Source organism: Anser cygnoides, chromosome 3 (assembly GCF_040182565.1).
Source record: "Anser cygnoides isolate HZ-2024a breed goose chromosome 3, Taihu_goose_T2T_genome, whole genome shotgun sequence".
Taxonomy (NCBI): domain Eukaryota; kingdom Metazoa; phylum Chordata; class Aves; order Anseriformes; family Anatidae; genus Anser; species Anser cygnoides.
Window position 1 is genome coordinate 50784990 of NC_089875.1, and position 16676 is coordinate 50801665.

General features: G+C 47.4%; 1 protein-coding gene across 2 annotated transcripts in view; it reads left to right on the top strand.

The window, feature by feature from the left end:
• Positions 1-300: 300 nt before the first annotated feature.
• Positions 301-16676, top strand: part of UTRN (utrophin) — a 375635-nt gene continuing 359259 nt past the window's right edge. The window contains exons 1-2 of one of the 2 annotated variants that reach the window (XM_066994161.1): positions 301-452; positions 758-888. In XM_066994161.1, coding sequence (XP_066850262.1) covers positions 810-888 — 79 coding nt within the window. In that variant the 5' untranslated portion in view covers positions 301-452; positions 758-809. Of the gene's footprint in view, positions 504-757; positions 889-16676 lie in introns of both variants that reach the window. The other variant, XM_066994162.1, reaches the window with a different exon arrangement.

A 16676-nucleotide genomic window follows, 5' to 3' on the forward strand; every position in this document is an offset into this window, starting at 1 on the left:
CCTGCTGCCGGCCCTGCGGCCAGCCACAGCCCGGCCGGGCGAACGGCGGTGCCAGCACCCGCCTCACCCGGGCACGGCGGCGCTCGGCGCCCGGAGGCGGCGGCGGGACGGGACGGGACGGGACGGGGCGGCCCCGGCGGTGCCGAGAGGCGGAGCGGAGCGGAGCAGAGCAGAGCGGGGCCGCCCCGCCCCAGCCGCGCCGCGCCTCCCGCTCCCCGCCCGCCCCCTCGGAGGAGCGGCCGCGGGGCTCCGCAGCTCGGCGCCGGCCCCGGCTAACAAAGGGGCTGCGGGGCCGGGGCGGGGCCGGGCGGCGGAGGAGGAGGAGGCGGAGGAGGAGGCGGAGGAGGAGGAGAAGGAGGAGGAGGAGAGGCAGCGGCGGCTCGCACAAAAAGTTGTGGGGGGGAGGAGCCGCTGCGGGGAGCGGGGCCGCCTCCCGCCGCCGTGTCCGAGGGGTGAGTGGCGGCTCGGCTCGGCTCGGCTCGGCTCGGGACGGGACGGACAAAGTTTGTTCCCCGACGTGGCGGGGGGGAGCGGCGGTGCCCGCGGCTCGGGGCACCTGCGGGGCGGGCCGGGCTGCGGGAGCGGGGCCGGGCCGGGCGGGGCCGCCGGGCTGCCTGCGCCGCCGCCGGGGTGCCCGAGGGCGGGCGGCGCCTCCGCGGCTCCGGTCCCCGCCGGGGGGCGGGAGCTCGGCGGCCCGGTGCCGGGGACACCCGCGGCGGGACGGCGGGGTCACGGTGCCTCTGTGCTCCCCCGGCAGGTGCTGAGCGGGACCCATGGGAGCCCCCCGCCCGAGGGCGTAGGAGCCCGGCATGGCCCGCCTCGCCCGGCCGGAGGAAGGAGCCGGCGGCGCGCCCGGAGAGTTCAGCGACATCATCAAGTGCCGCTCGGGTAAGCTGGCCCCCGGGGCGCCCCACGCGGGGCTCCCGACCCGGTGTGCCCTGTGCTGCGAGCCCGTGGTGGCCGTGGTGTGATGGTCGTGGTGGTGGTGGTGGTGGTGGTATGGTCGTGGTGGTGGTGGTGGTGGTGGTGTGGTGGTGGTGTGGTGCTGGTGGTGGTGGTGTGGTGGTGGCAGCGGCGGAGCGCGCTCTCCCGCTCCTCTCTGTCCTTCCAACCCGGTGTTAGTTAGTCAAGTGCGTGTGTCTGGGACCCACCTCCTGCGTTGTAATTACCCCTGCTTTTGTAAATAACCACGCGCTCGGAGTGCTCTTATGCAACCTGGCGTTGGCAGCTCCCGTCTGCCTTCCCCAGCGCTGGGACTGGCAGCGGCGGTGGCTGCCACGCCGCCCTCCCTGCTGACCAGGCGCCCCGACGTGAGCTGGTGCCTCTCCTCCTTCGTGTAGCGCGGGGGGTCTACGGCTACCAGCTCAGGCGTTTCCTCTTCGTGGAACGGATCTGAAGGTTATTGGAAAAATGTAAAAGCGTGCTTTTATTTTGTGGTACGTTGGAGTCTCGCTGAGGCGCTGACGGATGCTGGAGGGGCGAGGAGCCGTCCGCATCTTGGCAGTGGGAAGGTGGAGGGCGCAGAAGTGAGTCACGTAAACCTCAGCAGAAATTTGTGGTACATCCAGAGTCTGGATGCTCACATCTTTAGTTTCAAAGACCGACCATTCTGTCTTAAATGCGAAATGCTCCTGTTGTCAAAAAAAGGTTTTTCTTTGATATCTGAAAACCAGTAACACGTTTTCTTTAAAAAAAAAAAATCCCATGCATTAAAAAAAAGTAAGTTTTCCATTGATGGTCATTTGATATGTCAGATGAAGCAGGATGCGGGTTTGAGTCCAAATCACGCTGGTGTTTGCATAGTTCATTCTTAGACATCGCCTTTGTGAGGGATGAAACCTGTGGTGGATGGAGTCCTACTGTTCCAGAAATGCAATTTAGGAAACAGAAATGCTTTGTGGCTTTGAACCTTGAGTTCTGTAGTGCTTGTGTACTTTTTCTTCTGTTACTTTGAAACCTCTGGATGTGACTTTATTTGATAATAAGCATGCATTCAGAAACCTCTAAGGGCTTTGAGTTTGGGGGTAGCCTGTGGATGGATGGTGTGCTGATGTGTACGCGAGTACTACGCTTTCGTAGCCCGTCTGAGGAAACACGGCTGTATTTGAGGTTTTCCTTGGATGAACAGATTGTACAGCAACTTCTGTTGTTTGGGCTAGGGCAGACGATTGCAGCTCTCCCGTTACAACCACTTTAACTTTCCTCTTCTCTCTTAATGAGAGAATTGTGTATGTTCTGAGGCTGGGAAGGCTGAAAGACTTGTGCATTAGACTAAAAACTGTGAGCAGAGATTGATCTTAAATAATTGATCTTTTAAAAATGATACACTGGCTTGGATCTGGTTGTGTGATTTCTTGAAGCTAATTACTGTGCTACATAGCTCAGATCTGAACCTTTCCCTACAAGTAAACCCGTGGGAGGGATTTCCTAATGAAAGGGCTGAAGTACCCATAGCAGTAAATTAAAGGATAGCTGTTGGGACCGGGGAAAATATTATAAGCTGTTTCCACTTTCCATAGGTATCTGGAAGAGAGAAAGTTTTCCCTTTTAAGTGTCAAAATGAGCAGAGTTCTTTATTGCTGTGACGGCTTGTCTGGCATGGGATGCTATTTGCAGCATGACACGAGTACAGTAGGAGTGCTACCTTTGCACTTGCTGATATTTGGGGTATCTTGGGGGCAGTCTTGTTTCTAAGGGCACAGAGGGCAGAGCCAGACTAAGTTTGTGTTCTCCACTTTACTTTCTTTTGTAAAAGAAAATGAGGTGTTGGAGTTGTCCTTCTGTTTCTTGTCACTCTGTAAGCTTGTCACCAGCTGATGTGGGATGTCTCTAGCAATGATTCAGGAGAGCATGCACATATACATTTAAATTATTTCGTTATAGTTTTTTTTGGGAAAAAATGATTTGGAGCTCAAAAGTCTTTCAAAGGTATCCCTTAACAAAGAGTGGTTCTAGTAAAAATGTTTTTAAGTATTTGGATACAAATGTAAACTTTAGCAACCAGTCAAAGTGAAAATACTGTCCCTTTTGTAGTTGTTGTTGCTTTAGCTATCTTGCTTTGGAGAACTGGAAAGCAGCTAAAAAGTCCTAAGGATGGCAGAATTAATATGACGGTTGGTTACTGAAAACTTGAGCTTTGATCCAAAGTTACTCTTTGGAGAGCGTAAAAAGATGCGTGGAGTTTCGCTGCTGCTCAGGACTGTGCCCATCCATGCCTGATCTCATGAGCGGAACTGGCTGTGTAACTTTTTTCTTAATGACTTGTTACTGGAAAGCTGCCAGCATACCAGGAGAGGGATATAGCAGCATTGCAGCAAGTCTTCATTTTTCTATAGAGCAATCAAAATAAATTAACAATGGGTTGGGTTTTTATGTATGTTGCTTGTACAAAGAGAGCCTATGTCACAGGGTTTCATGGGTGGGAAAGTACTTTTGCAAGTATCTAATTCATCCTTGAGCAGAGAGGATGAAGGATAAAGTGCTTCTGAGCAGAGATCTTGTATGTTAGTGATTATGTTGAAAATACTTTCTTCTATAGTGGTCAGCAAAACTTAAAGTGCCACGTGCTGTAGCTGTTGTAAGCGATAAATGCTTGATTTCGGAAAGCAAGAGGGTTGGCTTTACTCAGTGAGCTCACGTTTGTGATGTGCAGTGCCACAGAGTGAGAGCAGGGCTTCCTTCTGTCGCCCAGTTAGCCTTTTTATTATTCCCTGCTTATGATGTGGCTCTCCTCTCACTACATAGTGTTAAGGCTGATCTATGCGTAGAGGCAAGCGGTTTTGATGGCGCGTCTTCTGCGCTTCCACCAGGCCCCGGGGCGACCAGAGCTGCCCCTAAGATGGCCGCGGCGTTGCTCAGCCACCCATCCTGCTACAGCCTGGTGGCTCCGTGTGGCTGCTGCTCGCCCCCGTGTGCCTCTGCCACTTATGGGGCCTTTTGAAGGACATCTCCTGCGAGCAGGGGGTCGTCCCTCTCTGCAGCAGCTTTCGGGAAGGATTGCTGGGGGCTGATGGCCTTGCAGCGGTGAAAGCAGTGCTGTCAGCGCCGCGCTCGAAGAGCAGATGAATCTTTGCTATGATTAATTACGGAGAAAAGAAGTCGCTTAAAATCTGCCGTGGTAGTTTGGAATGGCAATATATAATTAAACAGTAAGACATGACAGGAAAAACATTTCTGGAAGATTACCGTATGCCTCTGGTGCATTTTAAGATATGAGTTCCTGTCTAAATTGAGGGGAGCTTAATTCTCCTCATCTACCTTATGTTTTTAATTACAATAAATACGTTTGGCTCAGAGGCTGCTTTCAGAAACTGTAACTTACTTTTGTAGTTCTCGGGCAAGGCTTCTGGGTAGCGCTGCTGTCTATCTGTCTGTCTGCACGAAGCAGTGCCGACCTGGCCGTCAGCTGCCAGGCCCTGGGACCTCTTGGTCTGTGGGCTCCCTGTGCTGCCTCTGGTGCTGGTTCCTTCGGCCCTGGCCTGCTGTCCCCCAAGTGCTATGGCCCTGTGTGCTACCTCGCGGTTGTCACTTGGGCTCCGTCAGCAAGAAATGGCCGGGAACAACGGTGGCTGTTTAGGATCCGTCCCACGGACGCAGGCTGGGCGCAGCCGGTTTGCTGCAAGGTGAACTCTTCGTGGGTGTTTGTGCAGAGCGTGTGCAGGTGAGGTGATGGAGGCAAATGGCAAGCCTGCTGCTCCTCATCCCTAGCTGCGAAAATGAGCGTTTTTGGAAACAAACCTTTAGGTTGCCTCAGGCTGGCTCCTTCCTGTCAGCTGTCGCCGCCTTGTCCCGAGTGGACAGATTGGGTGCTGCGATGAAGACAGTTCTGGGGTGACGCTAGCTTTTATGAAATGCAAGTATATACGTACCGGGCTGGTTTCTTCTAGTCTCTTGATTGGTGGGGAAAGAAATAACATATGCCGTTCCATGTGCTTGAAGCACGACTTTGCCTTGGAATAGAAAGCAAGGCTCCTCGGGGGAGAAAAGAAACCAACCCCAAACCATAAAAGCAACCCATTGATTTGCGTGTGCTCTGCCAGGAAATGAAGAAATAACCCTGGGCAGGAGCTGCTACGTGAGGCGCCGCCTGTAGTGGTTTAAGTGGGATGCTACAGCAGGGAGAGGCGGCTGCTGCTGGTGCGGGCCCCCCTGGTGCTGCGGATCCCTTTGGGAGGGGGTGCCCGTGAAGACCAGCAGACACAGGTCAATTAATAACCATGGCCACCTCCTCTGACACCCCCCCAGCCCAGGGAGCTGGAGAAGATGGGAGAAGCTCATGCGGTCCGAGGAAAATAGTTTAATGCACAAAGAAATTCGCAGTGTTCACAGCACTGGGCAGCTCGGCAAAGATTTAGCCGTGTCTCTGCAATGGCTCATCGTCTCCCTGCCTCTCCTTGGATGTTCCTCCTGTCTGTGGTGCGACTCTTGGCAGCTGGGACGAGTAGGGCAGTGTTTGTATTAACAACTTCTGCATATGAAGAAATGGGGAGAGAGACTGATACGTGTAATTCAGTGTACATGTAGAGTTGCAAAGGGAAAAGCACGTGGAATAAACCCCAATGGTGCCTGCTTCGTTTTGGGACAGTGCAGGTGCTGTGCTGCAGGTAGCTGCGTGGATTTGCCCACTCAGAGCCTGCATGATCAGCTCCTCTCGTGATGTGCCATGTCACTCTTTTGAAGAAAAGCACCCGACTTGGTTGCAGCACCAACCTTGGGAGCAGAGATGCTCATAGCCCAAAGCTGGGGAGAACTGCATTTAGTTTGGATGGCTTAATAACAGCCTGAAGAGTGAATAATAGGGTTTAAACATTGCAAGGTGGGAGAGAGGAGTTTCATTCTCTGACTGTTTATTGTGTTGATGAAAAAATAAGTTTTAGTGCTCCCTAGTTTGTCAGAAGTCTGCTTTATGTCTTCTTCCCTTCCCCCGTTGTGTCTCTGGAATTAAATGAGGAAGCAAGCTGAGCTGTAATTTCAGAAAGTGACTGTATATCCTCAGAAGAAAGCTGGGAGTTTTAAAGGTAGTGACAAAAATAACAGGCTAAGTAAATAGAAGGGCCCTCTGGCATCTGTGGATTTGACAGAAAACAATGATATTGTTCTCTTGCAAACCATAGTTTTGGGAGTGAAGCAAGCATTGACTCCCTGCTTATCAACAGGGCTGCATCTACCATAGTGGCCTTCTCTGGAGGTTTCCTTATGCTTGGAAGGGCTGTGACCAGTCTTTAGTAATTTACGTGTTTAGATATGAATTAACCTGTTGAATGTGTGGGAGAGATGCATTAACTGTGCTGAGTTGCTTGAGAAGATAACTTGAGCATCGTCTGGACTTGTTGGGAAATTTCTCTTAAAACTGTAAATATGCTGCTCCTGTGAAAGAGCAGCATTCTCTGTTTGTTGGGCTGTTTTTCAGGGCTGGGGGTCTCCCATTGCATGTGGTGAAGCACTGCCGAGTCGTCAGCTGGTAGGAGTTGTGGTGGCTGTGTGTTGGGGTAACAGGAGTAACTTCCATCAGAAATACTGGATGCACGTTAGTAGGAGGCTGTGTGGCTAAATGACAGAGATTGATGTGCTCTCTTAATGTTGTTTTGCTGATCAGTGTAGGGAATGGGCAGCAATACTTTTTTTACTGGTAACAGAGGTCCCTTTGGGACTTTGACATCTTCTTCCCCTTGTCTTGTGGAAAACAGAAATAGGACCCACCATCCCAAAACTGTGTTTCCTAATGGCTTTGTAGAGGAATTCAACATGTATATGGACAGTCACTGGCTCATGCATTTAACTGTGAAGAAACGTGCACTTAAGCCATGAAACAACATACTTTGATGGGTCTGTGTAATACACTTCAAGTATTTTCAGTTAATTCATTCGTACTCTGCTTTTACTGCCTAGCATTAAATGTGGGTTTTGCTCCTTTCCCAGTTTAGACTGTGGCAGAGGACCAAAGGTGGAATGTGCTCCTAACATATAATGTTACCAATTATTGATTGGAGAAAGTGGCGTGATGTGTAAGTTCTGAAGTGCTTTGCTAGATTTTCTTTTTTTTAATTGCTATTGAATTGCCACACTGTCCTGGATGAACAAGGAGCAGCACCCTGTGCGTGAATAACGAATGGAGGAGATTTATTTGAACACTTTGAGATCAGGCTTTGTATAGGTCGAAGCCTTTCGGTTTCCATATTACTTTAGTAGTTACAGTATAAAATGTGATTATGTTAAAAGAAGAGAACAAGTTAAGTAGTATTTAAATGCCAATAGACCAAGACCTTTCTATTTCTTCTTTCTAGGCTTTTACTTCTGTTATGGCTTAATAATGAACAACAGCTATGGTCAGCACAAATCACTTCCAAAGAGTTCAGTGCTCTCTCTCTTTTGGTTTCTACACGTACATCTTGTTCCTGGATGCAGCTTCTTGTGGAGCTTCAAGGGAACACATTTTGTTCATGTGGTGCCTCTTTCTTGAGAGAAGACTTTGTGCAAGCCGAAAGTCTGGTAGCTTTCTTCTGAATATAGTTTTGCTGTTTGGGCGGTGGTGTGTAATCCTTCTGCTTTGAATGCTTTTCCTCTGTGCTCAGGAATTTTTCTCTTGGACCTGGCTGTAGTCCCCAATTTGGAGCTTGCTGGTTTGATTTTAAAAAACAAAACCACAGCTTTTTAGAAACATAATTTTAGTCTATTTTTAGCTAACTTAATGCACTGATCACTAGGAGTAGAGTTTATTCAACTTAATCCGAGAGTTTTTACAGGTCACAGTACAGAAGTGCAGCGTTCACTCTGGCCTTTCTACTAAAAAGTATTTGCACACCTTATGGTCTGTGCAGAGCCATCTGTCTGGTGGGCTGTCAGAGGGGCGTGGTGCCCAGCTCCTGGTGGTCAAGGACCCCACAAATGCACTAGGCTGCTGCAGGTGCCCCTTGGCTTGGGCACCAAGCCTGAGGAGAAGCTGCATTTCAGGGAGCTCCTCTGTGGTTTTGCCTCTGCTCTCGTCTTTTATTTATTTTGGCAATTTGAGTATTGCTTGAATATCAAGGTAATTCAGAACCAAGGGACCCTTCAGGAAGAAACAACCGAAACGACCCCAGACAAATACTGTATTGGTTCACTGGGCATTTGTGAGCTTAAAGCCACGAAGCATACCACAGCTTCTGGAAGGTTATGTTGCTGTCTCGATGAGAGAAACCAAGTGTTGACGGTCGAATCAGTGTGGAAGTGAGCTTTATACTGAACCGCACAATCAGCACTTCCACGGTGGAACAGGGGAAAGAGGAAGGAAGAGCTCAGATGGGGTTGCTCCCCTGTCATAAAAGTCATACCATGTCGTAAGGGGTTTTTGTTAAAGGCCACTGAAACCTAACTGGAGTTCATTTTTCGCCGTGCCTTCTGAATGTTAGCAGCAGGTTCATTCCTGATTGCTGGAATATGAGCATTAAAGGAATGGAGTTTCCTTGCTATCGTTACCTTTACTGAGGTGCTTTGCAGACCTGTCGATGCTGGGCTCCTCGTGTGCTGCTGCCCTGCCAAGCCCTTCCTTCCCTGATCCTTTCAGCACAGTCAAGAGCGACTCATGAAAAATGTTGAGCAGGGATGCATTTTTACCAAATATACTCCAGCTCTGGTTAGACTGCTTCAAATGCCCAGGTGTCTCATGCTGCTTTTTCCTCAGTTTGTGGGTGTTGCTTAATTGATGGTGTCCATCTGCAGCAGGTTTCCACGTGGATGCTTTTCTAAGTCCTTTCTGATCCCAAGAAAGCTAAATCTGTGGAGATGTACAGAGCTGGTGAGGTGCAGGGGATGAGCAACTGCTGCATCAGTTGTGGTGGTGTTATTCAGTCCCACAGCAGAACCTCTCTATGATGACACCTCTTCAGAGTTGGACAAAACGCCTTTTTTACGCCAAAAGGATTAGTGCACTATCTGCATCTTTCTTCCACATTCAGGCGTGCGTGGCAGGAGACAGAGCGTGAGCTCCTGCCACGAGGCCTCAGGACTGTCTTCCTGGGGTCTTTGTGTAGACCCTTCTCTAGAGAAGTGAGGCAGGGACCCGAGAAGAACCAAATTTCATTTTTTTGTTCTAAAGCAGCTCTTCCAAAATGTTTTCATTTAGCCTGTAGGGAAGTAAGTGGTCCTAAAACTTAGGAAACTTGAAGTTAATGAATTCCATGTGAGTTGTGCGTTGTTGTTCGCGCTTGCTTTAAGGGGGGAAATAACTTCCATAGTAGGTCATGAAGGCTATTTGGCTTCCCTAATCCTTACAAGCAAAAAAATAAAAACAATAAAAAAGAAACCTGACTGTTCTTGGAGGCCTTCTCCTCTACCTGTAAAATGTTGGAGAGGGTTTCCTGTCACTGTGTGGTAATAACCTCCTTTCAGCAGGCAGCGTTAAATATTTAATCGTCGTTTAAGGATAGTAGTTACTGTGCTTGCGTAGTGACTAACAGTATTGGGTGTGTTCATCTCCACAAAGAAAAGTCATAACCAACCCCTTTTGATTAAATGTATTTATGTTTATCTTCCTAACTGAAAGTCTGAAAATTCTCTTTGGTTTAAAATACCACTTGATTTTGAGCGATGCGAACAATGTGGGGTGTGACAGAGCTCCTTGCATACCATAAGGTACCATAATTGAGAAGAAAGGAAGCTGGATTAATTTTTACACACCTTAGCTTCCCTTAAGTGAGGAGATAGCAGTTACCTGTTGGTCTCATGAGGTGGGTGGGTTTTGGTGGATGATCACCCCCAGATTGCCTGCAGTCAGAGTTCATTTTGGCACTTACACCTGAAGTGGGAGATGTATTCCCTCTCAGGTAAACTGAACCTTGCCCCAGAAATGCAGTGGGAAAAGTGTGGTCCTGTGGTCTGGCCTGCCTGAGTCATGTAGTAGGACGGTCTTGGTGGCAGTGTGTGCTGTCCTCAGGTGTCACACACTGCAGGACAAGCAGCCTCCAGAAGAGACAGGCTGAATTAGAAGAACATGAACGATGCAGAAGCAAGCTCTTTTCTCATCCATCTCCCACCAGCACTAGTGCTGGTTAACTACAAGTGGTGAAGCTGGGATATTTATACTTCTCAGTTTTATTCCCCGCGTTACAGCCATAAGGTATGATAGTCTGGTATCTGCTCGAGTGTCTAAACCTGCCTTGCTGTGTGCACCTGGTTGGGCTGGCAGAATCTGGAGTCAGAAGAAGATGCAAAATTGTTCTGGAGTTGAAATGTTTTATCCCAAAAAGGGATTCCCCTGCTCCTGCTTTTCAGGTGGCGTCTCCTCTGCACTGTAGACAGAAAGCAATTTAATGGGATGGTTTAAAAATCTAGCGACGGGGTGGAAAAAGTCGTAATACTCTTTTCACACTGCACTCTGCTGCCTCTCCCTCTTCATCTCCCTGACCTGGCAGGCATCTGCAGGGAGGGGGAAAAAGCCTCCCTCGAGGATTCGGCTGCTGCTCCAGTTGTCTTTGCAGGGGATAATGCCAGTGAAGACCGAGTTGTTTGCCAAGAATCCGGTATGAATGTCTGTGTAGAGAAGGCTTCGTGCAAAATGAGTTGAGGACAGTGACCATATGGTCTAGACCAGAAAATATTTCCGGTACCTGATGAGAACTCAAGGACCTGGTGCTTCCAGAGCCAGTTGGTAGGGAAAGAGTCCTTAGCTGTCCACGAAGGACCTAAGTATCTTAAGGCATCATCCTCAGAACTTAATTGAATAGCTACAGGTTGCTGTTAAAGCATGCTGCCAGGTCGTTACGGTGTTGGTACAGACAAGCTGAGCAGCTGGAGGAGCCTTGTCCTGCCCGCAGCCTGCGCAGCGTTCCTGCTCCTGCGTCATCCTGGCTGTCAGGCACACTGACCGATGCGCAGGTGTCACTTCTTCCAAAACAGTCTGGGGTGGGTGGGGGGAATTTGGGGTGGTGTCCATCTTTCCTGTAATTGCCTCTTAATTAGAGCCCTCGTGCTGACTCGTCCCTCTTGAAATGCCAGTCCGAATCTTCAAATGGTTTTGAACCACTGACCACTGCCCTAAGCACCAGGCAGGAGCGTAGGGTGAGCCGTGGCCAATTCCTTGCGTATTGCACAGTGAGGGGATGGGCCAGCAAGAATGTAAGGGACTGGAGAGCATTCAGGGCGTTTCGTCGTAAGTCAGGGACCAAATCCCAACACGCTCTGGGGGGAAAAGCGTTTGTATGTATTTCTGCACTAGAGATGAACTGCTTAATGAATGTGTCTCAGACGTAAGGCCGAAAGAGGAGATTTGAACCTTGCCCATCTGCTGAAGCTTGCATTGGGACATCGGTACCAACATTTGGGGCTGAAAGATGCTGGTCTAAGTTGAAGAGCAGACTTGCAGCAAGCCTTGGTATTTTTCCCGGGAGAAAGACATTGCAAGGTCATTAATCAAGAGCTAGAGAAAAGGAGCATTGGTCTCCCTTTCCCTGCCAAAAATAAGACAACTAAACCAAACCCTTGTGTTGCTGGCATTAGCAGTCATCTGGCCACTGCCGCGGTTGGTGGCTGCAAGCACTTGGCATTACCATGATAAACAGCCCTTGTGCTGCAGGGGTGGCTGGCCTGCGTGCAGGAACAGCTCTGATACATTTCTGAACAGAAACCCAGTGCGGGGAAGAGGGATTTCGTTGTTGAAGTCGTTTGTCCCGGATGCGATAATGATCCTGAACTTCATACCAGTGTCAGACTCCAAATGACTGAGGCGTCTCAAAAGAAGAGGGCTTTGGGGTTGTACACAGAGGAGCATTACGTCACCAAGTAGATAACTATGGATCCTTTTGGCAAGAAAACAGAGCACACGTTTGATACGAGAAGATGAGGGGGATGTGTTTGGAGAGCTGTTCCCAGGCTGGCCTGGTGCTGGTCAGTGAGCGCTGAGCCCTGGCACAGGATGTGCGTAGTGCAGAGCTCGGTAGCTCGCGCCCTGTGGTGCTCTCGCATCCATCACTGAGCTTGGTGACTTGCTGGGGGAGGTTGCTGTCATCTGGGGCTCCTGAATTCCCCCCAGACTCATGCACTCGCACGTGCCGTGTCAGTCAGGGTGGCTGCAGGAGGTGCCAACACGCCAGTGGAGCACCTGCTCCAGGGCGCTCTGCCACTGCAGCTCCTGGCTCTTGCAGATACTCTAGCATTTCTCTCGAACCTGCCTTTTGCTTGTTCACTTGATGGCACACCTGAAATGAGGGGTTACTGGGTTAGGTCAGGGATAACTCTAGCGTGTAATCCCCACTTCTGAGGCAGAATAAACTTTCAGCAGGAGCTGGGGTGGTAGAGGCACATGTAATACCGAGCGGATCGCATAGTTTCTGACTTTACAAGAAGTAATTCAACCCCAATGCATCTGCTTTCTTCCAGGCAAAATATCACATGGGATGTAGTGGTTTGTTTGTTTGTTTGACTGCACATGGTGCTGTTAGCACTGCAGAAGCTAGTGCAAAATCAGTGAAGGGTCCTACAAACCTTGATCTATTGTAAATATATCAGACTTGCTTTTGTTCTCCGTCTCCTTCCAGTATAAGGTTGCAGAAGTCCTGGGCTGTTACATTCATCCTTAAAGGGTTCAGTGGCCTTAGTTTAGATGATTAAACTCATTTTGAGGATGAAGCCTGTGGTTGACAGTGAAGCCCTCTCTGAACTAGTCCAAATCTATTGAGCAGGTCCCTGGTGGAGACAGGAGCCATTGCAAATCTAGCCACTGGAGCTGATTAGGAAAAAGTAGTTCACACTGGGCGGTGTATTTGCATGGAGGCTTTGGTTTCAGTCTGATTTAGGCTGGAAAAAAAAAAAAAAAGAGGTCTTGGAATATTCTGCCTTGGAAATGCTGATGTGTCCTTTCCTCCGTAGCACTGCCCCTGCTGCTGTCAGGGAAGGGGAGCTGGAAGGGAGCAGATACCATTAGCCAGGTGCTGAAAGCAGAGTCTCTATAATGCTCAAATAAAATGACTAACTGCTGAGAAATGTGTTGGTGTTTTGTTTTCCACACTGTTTTTTGCCACCTTTTGTTACAGGATCTTATTATTGGCCCTGTTGTCTCTGGCTTTAACTTATACTCACATACCCATATAATAAAAATACTTGAAATTGTAATCCTCAGTTGAACTCAATTTTCTTGCCTGGGGGAAGAAGGAAAGGGATAATTTTTTTTTTTTTTTTGGTGATGTAATGCACATTTGGAAGATGCTAGGCTGCTGTAGTGGTCATCTGAAACAAACTCGTGGACTGGGACTGGTGCAACCTGATGCAGAAAGTATTTTGCATAATTTGTGTGGATATGGGAAATGGGAAGGAGGAGAGAAATTGTGAAATGTTAACCCTTTGTACTTGTTTCTTACAGCTTAAGTTGCTTTTTTTTTTCTTAGTTCTTAGTTAATTCTTTTTTCTTAGTTCCTTATGTCCTCTAAACTGACACTTTTTTTTTTCCTCCTTTATACCAAAATGCACACAATTATTTTTCTCCTCCTACTGACTGGAGGGCAGAAAAAGGGGTTTTGTTCCTCACAAGATATTATGTCTGCCTAGTATTCCCACTTGCAATAAGGCTCCTTTCATGCTGCTCCAGCGCTCTGAAAGGACCTTCACTCGCTATCCTATTAAGAACCTCTTGTGCTGCCAGAGAAAATGTAAAGAGGCTGTAGACATTTGGGGCTCAACTCTCATCTACAGTACAATGAAGAGAAGGAAATAATGCATTCTTGGCTGTCCTGAATTTAGCAGAGCCAAAAGGTTATCAGCTGGCAGAGTAGATGAGTTGTGATTATCACAACTTATGTTACTGGAAGTCTTTTAAAAAGCAATTGAATTAATTATGTTTGATCTCGGTGAGAATCTGTGGCCGTTGAGGTGGATTTTAATCTGCGTCTATTATCTAGAATGCAGTGTTATAAGTAGGGAAAAATGATGTGTATGAATTCTATAGGACTCTTCTCTTTATCTGCTTTGTGCCAGTATTGTGGCATACCTAGTAGAGAATATATTCTTTTTCCATTTCTTTTTCATCTGCTTCTCTTTGGATGAATAAATAGAACTCTGCTACTTTTTGGAGTCTTCAAGGTATCTTGTGAGCCTTTTTCAAAGTCTGTCAAGTCTTAAAATCCAATTTCAGTGAGAATTAATATATGATATACAGTTTTCCCCTGCTAAATGAGGTGGATGTAGTTCAAGAGTTAAACCTCTTTTGTCAGACTGTTTTCATGCACAACTTTTCAATTAATGCACAAAACAGGAACAATAAGGATTTTTCAGTGAAACTACTATTTTAAATAATGCAGCCTTTGGCTATCTTAAGCAAGGGATAGGTTTTTCTTACGTGCAAACTTCCTTCCCTACTAGTCTTCAGACATCTTTTTCACCCGCTCTTGCAGGACAGGAGTAGAGCTGAGAACCTGGGTGGGTCAGCCAGGTCACGTCTTCCAAAGTCATCCAGCTCATTACAATAATCATCCACTGTTTATTTAAATAGGCAACCTACTGCTATACAATTTCTGTGCAAAAAAGTCCTCTGTACTTTTTGCAAAGTAAGAGGAAGCAGCTTTAATTGCATCTCTGTAATAAAGGGTTATGCATTCATACAAGGTGAGTGATTTTTTCTTTGCTAAAAACTTAACAAGAGCTCATCTAGTGATTATAATTTGTCATTTTCATAATAAGCAGAAGTAGTTAAACAAGTCCTCTCAGCTTTAAATAGCTTCTTAAAACCCTATTTCAAATTTCCTTCTGTAGAATAAACAACAAAATTCAATATGAACAACCGCATTTAATTTTGAAAAAGATAATTTATTTTAAATTCCTGTGTAAGTAAGAAAATGTATGTATGCAAGAGTGACTACTTTTAAAATGACAACCTCAAGAAAAAATATACTTATCTAATGTAAATCTAGGTGAAATAATAGTGGAAAACACCAATCTGGCATTGAGTTCTTTTGCTTTTTTATCTCTAAAATGATATTTTCCTCTTGACCATGGACAAAAAATGTGAAGAAAATGACATCTGATCTTACATTTTTCCTTTATGATTACTCCACTTTCCCAGAGTCTGTCTTGGTATAAAACAAACCCGTCCGTTCCCAAACTTATTTTAGCTTTGAAGCATGTGTAGTTCTTGACCTGGTGATCAGCTGTGGAGGATGTAGATGGCTATCTTTAGCTGTTGAGCTTCCATGTTTAGTTGTGATGTTATAATCTTAAGCTCTCATGATGGTCTTCTGGTGGTTTTGTTAGTACTTGAGGGATTCTTGATGTACAGGGTGGTCACTTTTCCCTCTGTCCCTTTGCAGATATTCATATGGAAGCTCATTCTGACACACGTTTCAGGTCTCCTTTTGATTCATTGTTGGTAAAAGAGTGGAAGCAGTAGCTACTACACTGTGCCAAGTGGACTTTTATGTATGCTCCATCTCCAAGGAAAAATGTCACATTCCTACTTCACTCTAGGTAGCTAAAAAACTTGGCATAAAAGTGCCCTGGGCTGGCCAGTGTCACTTGCTCTTTATTTTATTCCCTGACCCCCCCCCCCCCCCCCCCATCACAGTGGGACGTTGCTGAATTCTCAGAAAAACGTGTACGACCTGATCTTGCAGGGAGCAGAGTTAGTGCAGTGAGCTAAGCGTGGCTGTGGTCGTGTGGCTACAGAATAGAGTATTGCCTTACGGCAGTCATTCAAGAATATCTTTGAATATTTATGTGGAGAATTAACACCATGGCGTAGAGGAGGTTTGGCAGAAATCTTTTTAGGATCTTGCAGGCTGCTCCATGCAAAGTTAGTGGTTTCTTTGCAAAAGTACATATTTTATATGTGCACTTTTTTTTTTTTAAATATGCTGAATAAGGATGTCTAGAGTCGAATCTGGCAATGTTTGATCCTGCAAAGGCATCTTGTGTTATGGATTGTCATTTATTCTGTCAGATCTTCAGTTTCTAAACTGCTTACGCAGGGGAAAAGCCTTGTACCTCCTCCAGTGGATATCTACGTTTCACTGAAATTCAAGTAGTCATATTAGACTGTTTAAAATAAAAGCATTTATTAAAGGCTTTTCATAAATTGCAAGTTGGTCTCAGCTGTGATAAATGTCCTTTGTTCTGTTCTGACTTGCTGGTGATATTAATGTGCTGGAGAAGGAGAGGCTCGCTCTTTCCAGTTAAAGTGAAATTCTTCATTTTGTGGAGAGGTTTGAGGAGCGCTCGCTTCCTTCCCCTAATTTTTTCAAGCTGACTTTCTTCTTCGAATGGCCTTGTTCTTCTGTGGCACCCTGCCCAGACCGAGGGGGGCCTGCGCGAGGGCTGGGGGAGATCTCACTTCCAAGAGTAAAGCTTGGCAAACCTAGCAGCATGGTGGAAATCGTAAAAGTCAGGAGAAGAGGGCTGGCTGTAAATAAAATAAGAATAAAAAAGGCATGATTTACAGTGTGGTGTTGCTGGGTAGAATTCCTGGGTTCAGAGGTGGGGGAATGCCTCCATTTCAGCGCACGAATCACACCGGGCCTATTGCCCTGCTTCACCCAGCGAGGTGCGAACGTGAGGGCCCGGCGCCATGCGAGGTTGAGGGAGGAGTGACCCATGTGGGCCTTCTCAGGTGGGAAGGGAGGGCTGAGCTCGGCCATCTGCAGGCAAGTAAATGCGTGACAGAAGGCTGGGATGTTGTACCCGCTGCCAGTCACTTCTTCATTAACCAGGCCTATGCAAAT